Source organism: Adiantum capillus-veneris, chromosome 2 (assembly GCF_014529385.1).
Source record: "Adiantum capillus-veneris isolate H3 chromosome 2, ASM1452938v2, whole genome shotgun sequence".
Lineage (NCBI taxonomy): Eukaryota > Viridiplantae > Streptophyta > Polypodiopsida > Polypodiales > Pteridaceae > Adiantum > Adiantum capillus-veneris.
The window spans coordinates 32772494-32778087 of NC_140932.1; the positions used below are offsets into that span (position 1 = coordinate 32772494).

Below are 5594 nucleotides of genomic sequence, written 5' to 3' on the forward strand. Positions count from 1 at the left end.
CAAAGAGAACCTGATGAGAGGAGAGGCTAGCCAGTCCCATAGACACGTCATAGACTTCTTTAGAGCAAAGACTGGACACCCAGAGGAGCTACTACCACAACAAATCTTGTCGCTTCACACCAAAGGTACATTAATCGACCAAGCAACTTAAGCTAGGGAGATCGAGACGCCGACAATTGCAAAGCACTACACAACATCGACGGGGGCTACATCAGAGGACTTGAACTACTTTGGCCCAACATGCACTACGCTCAATCAGACTACTGTCCATGCCCCAGCTGTCCATGGAGGAGATTGATGAGACCCGCCAGCGACCTATGTCGGAGCTCTTGTGACTTGTGCTTTAGCTACCCCCGGCTAGGTGCTTAGTTCACACCTACCAATTCATGATCCCGTAGTACTTTTATTTTATCATTTTATCAGTTTGTCATTTCATTTTCTTACTCTGACTTGATATCAGATTCATTACATTGTAACGCTTAGGTAATTTTGCTCTTTTGAAGACAAACATTTCATTTCATTTCATCTCTCTCAAAACCATCTATGGATGGTTTTTACCGAAGTAAAAACCATCCATAGAGAGAGAGAGATGGTGAAAAACCATCTATATATTTGAAAGAGAGAGAGAGAAGTTTTGGAGTTGGTTCTATTTCTGTTACAGCTTCAATTTTACTTATTTTGGAGAACAACCTCGCACCGTCATTTGCAGCCACCATGCTACAAACTTGGGCTTCCACAAGCTTTCAGATCAAAACCTACATTTCTTTCCTCAATCTTGCATATCATCATCACTCTCAATCTCTTCAATTCTGAATTTCTTGTTGCCATGGGGTTCAGAATTTGCATTCCCCAGTCCGATTAAGATATCAGATTTCTGCCCAGTTGCAGCATCAACGAAGCCACCGGATTTTTCAACACGATAGCTGAGCTCCTTTTTCCCTGGTGCTGCATCGATATAGACTGTGGAGTTATCATCAATTACATCATTTATTAGCATGTGGGAGAGTTGGGTAACTACTCTGCGTTCCAACCATCGCCGAAGAGGTCTTGCACCATAAACCTGTTTAGCCAGTCTTCCAATTAGAATTTGACTAACAAATTATCTATCACAAGGCATAGCATAACTATACCACTTGATATTGGAACACACTAACCACAAAACAAAGTCACTAAGACATTCACAACAGAGGCCCTCAAATCTAACATTATACAGAGTTGTTAATTAATCGACGGCTCATTTCCACAAAGCTGGTAATACCATCCAAGCAAGAACATTTATAACTTCTAAACAAAATCGACAACTTACTGGGTCATAAGATTCAGTTAGCACAAGATCTAAAGCAGCATCAGTGACAGCTAGCGCAACTCCTCTTTCTGCCAATCGCAGAGCCACATCTTTCATCTGCAAGCGTGCCACCTTCCGAAGCTGCTCAAGAGAGAGAGGCTCAAAAACAACAATCTCATCTAACCTATTCAGTAGCTCTGGCCTGAAGTGCCTCCGAACCTGCATAGAGTAAACAAAGTCAGAAACAATATCATCAGCAGCTCCATGTATAAGTACCAAGGTTCTGTAACTTTCTGTGAATAAGGCAGCAGAAATAAGTTTGCGCGTAGATTCAATAAAGGAGTGTTTTGGTACCTCCATCATCACATTGTCTTTTGCAACTTGCATTGTTTGTTGCCCAACCAATCCAGCAAGTAGGTGTTCAGCACCAAGATTTGAAGTTAATATCACCACTGTATTTGAAAAGTTGACTGTACGCCCTTGTCCATCAGTCAAGCGTCCATCATCCAGCATTTGCAACAGAGTATTGAATACTGATGGGTGCGCTTTCTCAACCTCATCGAAAAGCACAACACTGTATGGCCTCCTTCTCACAGCTTCTGTTAATTGTCCACCTTCTTCGTGTCCAACGTACCTAAAATCCAAGAGTCCTCAATAGAAAAGAATGGCCTTGCACAATCACTAGCATACAACCACATGCACAATCTAGAAGACAACGAAGGCCTTATTACAGACTACAATGTATAAAATAGACTTCGTGTGCCAGCACTTACCCTGGTGGAGCACCAATCAATCTTGCAACAGAATGCTGTTCCATGTACTCGGACATGTCAATACGCACAAGCTGATTCTCACTATCAAAGAGTTGTTCAGCCAACGCTTTCGCCAATTCTGTTTTACCAACTCCTGTAGGTCCTAAGAATAAGAATGATCCGGTAGGCTGCTGGGGCCGACCTAATCCAGCTCGGGATCTGAGTACAGCTTCAGCAACTGCCTGTACTGCTTCATTTTGCCCCACTACTCGTTGATGCAACCGGTCAGCAAGGCCCATCAGCCGCTCCTTCTCATTTTGGCCAAGCCGGTTCACAGGAATGCCTGTCCAACGGGCCACCACCTGCATACGATGAGCAATACTTACAACTTCAGTACTCGGGAGCCCCATAGTCAAACGCCTATCACCAGTCCATGCATATCAAAAGCATCATTCACACCTCAGCTATTTGATCAGGTCCCACTGTTTCTGTCAGCATACTATTATCATCAGTGTCAGCTTCTATCTTCTGAATTGTTGCTTCAATGTCTTGCAGGGCACCATACTTCAGATCAGCTATTCTGGCAGGATCCATTCTCCTCTCAGCTTCCTGCAAACTGAGCAAAACCTCCTCGCGCTTTTGTTTCAATCGCCTGATTTCATCGACTCTTTGTTTCTCTTTCTGATGTTTCATCTTCAAAGGTTGTAGCTTGTCCCTCAGATTGTCAAGCTCAGCTCGAACCTGAAATGACAACCGCACACACGCGCATGCAAGCATCAACAAAACAAGTTTCTTGTATAACATATAACCACAAGATCAACAGAGTAATAGCCCTCAGACTCACTTCAAGCAGCCTTGCTTTGCTAGCCTTGTCCTTCTCCTTCTCCAAGGCATGTAACTCCACTTCTAATTGGATCCTTTTCCTTTCTAAAGTATCTATTTCCTCCGGTTGACTGTCAAGTTGTACGCGGACATTTGCACATGCCTCATCAACAAGATCTATCGCCTTATCAGGAAGATGTCGACCTGTACCAAGTAAAGAGTTTTAGCTATATATTAAACTGGTGCTAAATTGCTTATCTGATTAGCACATTTGAGAGGCATTACCAGTAATGTATCGACTTGACAGCTGAGCAGCTACAACCAAGGCCCTATCCATTATACGCACTCCATGATGTCCCTCATACTTCTCTTTGAGACCTCGAAGGATACTAATAGTGTCTGCTACACTCGGTTCAGCAACATATACCTGCACCAGCAAGTTAGCAACAGCAAGTCAGCCACACCCACTGTTGTTAATAGCATGAGATGTAAACACTGGAAGCAATGACCAATCCTCCCCTATTACCTGCTGGAAGCGCCTTTCAAAGGCCGCATCTTTTTCGACGTATTTCCTGTACTCTTCTAAGGTTGTTGCCCCAATACATCTGAGCTGACCTCTGGCTAGCATGGGCTTGAATAGGTTTGCTGCATCCATTGATCCCTCAGTGCGACCTGCAGTAATCCGGTCCACTCTTGAGGACAAAACAAGACATCACAATTGCACACAAAGTTTCATAGAGCTTAGTAGCTACAATTTTCTCACAACAAACTATGCTCACCTGCTCCTAGCACAAGATGTACTTCATCAATGAACAGAATCACTTTTCCTTGCGCTTCCTCTACTTCCTTCAAAACAGCTTTCAACCGTTCTTCAAATTCTCCTCGGTACTTTGCCCCAGCGATCAGGGCACCCATGTCCAGAGCTATTACTCGGACATCCAACAAGTTACTGCCAAAAGGTGACACTCCACATGAACTTCAGATCCAATTACTCTCGAATGCTTAACTAAACCAAGTTGCCGAAGCACAATATCTAAACATCCTTCCTGCATACATGTGTGAAATACATCTGCATGTACGAAATGTGTATGATTGTGTATGCATACAGTGCATACATGCATCCGTTCATGTGTGTGCATGCCAGCACTCACGTGCATGTTTGTGGTGCGCGCACAGTACACTCCTACATACACACGTGCTTAGAAATAACAGGCCATACCTCGGCACATCTCCCCTGACAATTCTCTGAGCAAGGCCTTCCACCACTGCAGTCTTCCCGACTCCTGGCTCTCCAATAAGCACCGGATTGTTCTTGGTTCTCCTAGAAAGGATGCGAATGACCCTGCGAATCTCATCATCTCTGCCTATGACAGGATCAAGCTTGGCAGCATCTTCCACGAGATCTTTTCCATAGGTTTTCAAAGCTTGGAAGTTGGTATCGCCAGAGGCACTACTGACCTTTTGGCCCTCTCCCCTCGTCTTCTCAATCTCTGCCTTCACCGTAGATGAAGAAACTCCAGCCTCCTTCAGGCAATCACTAATCTGTGAATCTTCAAGGAGGCCAAGCAGAAGCTGATCCACAGAAAGGTGGGAGTCGCCTCGCTTCCTTTGTGCTGATTGGGCTCTCCGGATGCACTTGACAAGGGCAGTGTTGGCAGGGGCCTCATCAGGAGCAGGATCTTGGGAGGGTAGCTTCTTTAGGTTCTGTTGCAGGACTCTTTGAAAGGAGGAAGGTGCTTGATCACCGCCAGCATTTGTGACCGCCTGTCGAAGTAGGCCTCCAGCGTCAGAAACAAGGGCTAGAGCCAAGTGCAAGGGGGTATACTGAGCATGCCCCGCGTTCAAAGCATGCTCGAGTCCGCCAGCCAGAGCTTCATTTGTCTTGTGAGTAAACTTCTCGGGATTCATCGTTCTGCGATGAGAAGGCGAACTGTAGTGAGAGCTTAAGATGGCAATAGTCAGAAATGTGTAGATTATCCGCTCGACGCGTGCAGTTTTCTGGAATGAGAGTGAGTGCCTGGAAATGCAGTTGTTAGTATGTATGTGTGTGCAGACTCAGAAGAAGTGGGGGGAAGCTCACAATCAGCAGCATCCCGAACATTCATACTTTTTCTAGAGCCTTCCGCGTGCTAGAGTGGGTTCCCACGCTGGCAAAGAATCAACATGTGTCTAGATTTGTGTTCTTCTTGCGCATCGCAGTCGAGGGAACAAAAAAAGGAGGTATGAAGAGAGGAGGAAATTGGAATCTATCTATATCTATACTATTATAAAAGGGGGAGATATCCCCCCCCCCCCCCCCCCCCCCCCCCCCCCCCCCCCCCCCCTCGTTGACTCGTGACGAGAGCTCCTTGAAGCGGCAAGTGTTTCCTACAGCCCACGGCCACACAGCGACGCAGAGAGAGAGAGAGAGAGAGAGAGAGAGAGAGAGAGAGAGAGAGAGAGAAGAATAAGAAGAGAGAGCCGGCTGAAGGCCGCCGGCCGTACTAGTTACAATAAAGTTTGACCTTTCATCATTGATGTGCAACTAACAAGTTTACAAAAATCCAACTATATTAGACTTCAATTAATTACATTATAGCAAGTTCCGACTACAAGACATAAAGGGTTGTTCGCACATGAAATGATGGACATCTTTTTCAATTTGTGGATTGGACTCGCTTGTATGGATTTGGAGGGGGGGGGGGGGGGGGGGGGGGGCTATGGACTCGACTGTTAAGGGCTAAAAGAGGATTGAC

General features: G+C 45.5%; 1 protein-coding gene across 1 annotated transcript; it reads right to left on the reverse strand.

Annotated features, from left to right (window-relative positions):
- Positions 1 to 465: 465 nt before the first annotated feature.
- On the reverse strand, positions 466 to 4927 carry HSP101 (heat shock protein 101). The gene is made up of 10 exons (XM_086484449.1): positions 4079 to 4927; positions 3639 to 3808; positions 3386 to 3531; positions 3145 to 3286; positions 2882 to 3063; positions 2497 to 2778; positions 2059 to 2399; positions 1640 to 1919; positions 1307 to 1504; positions 466 to 1060 (listed from the first exon to the last, which is right to left on the reverse strand). Exons 1-10 carry the CDS (start codon positions 4765 to 4767, stop codon positions 770 to 772), a joined length of 2721 nt encoding a protein of 906 aa, XP_086340575.1. The 5' UTR covers positions 4768 to 4927; the 3' UTR covers positions 466 to 769.
- Between the last annotated feature and the right edge of the window lie 667 nt (positions 4928 to 5594).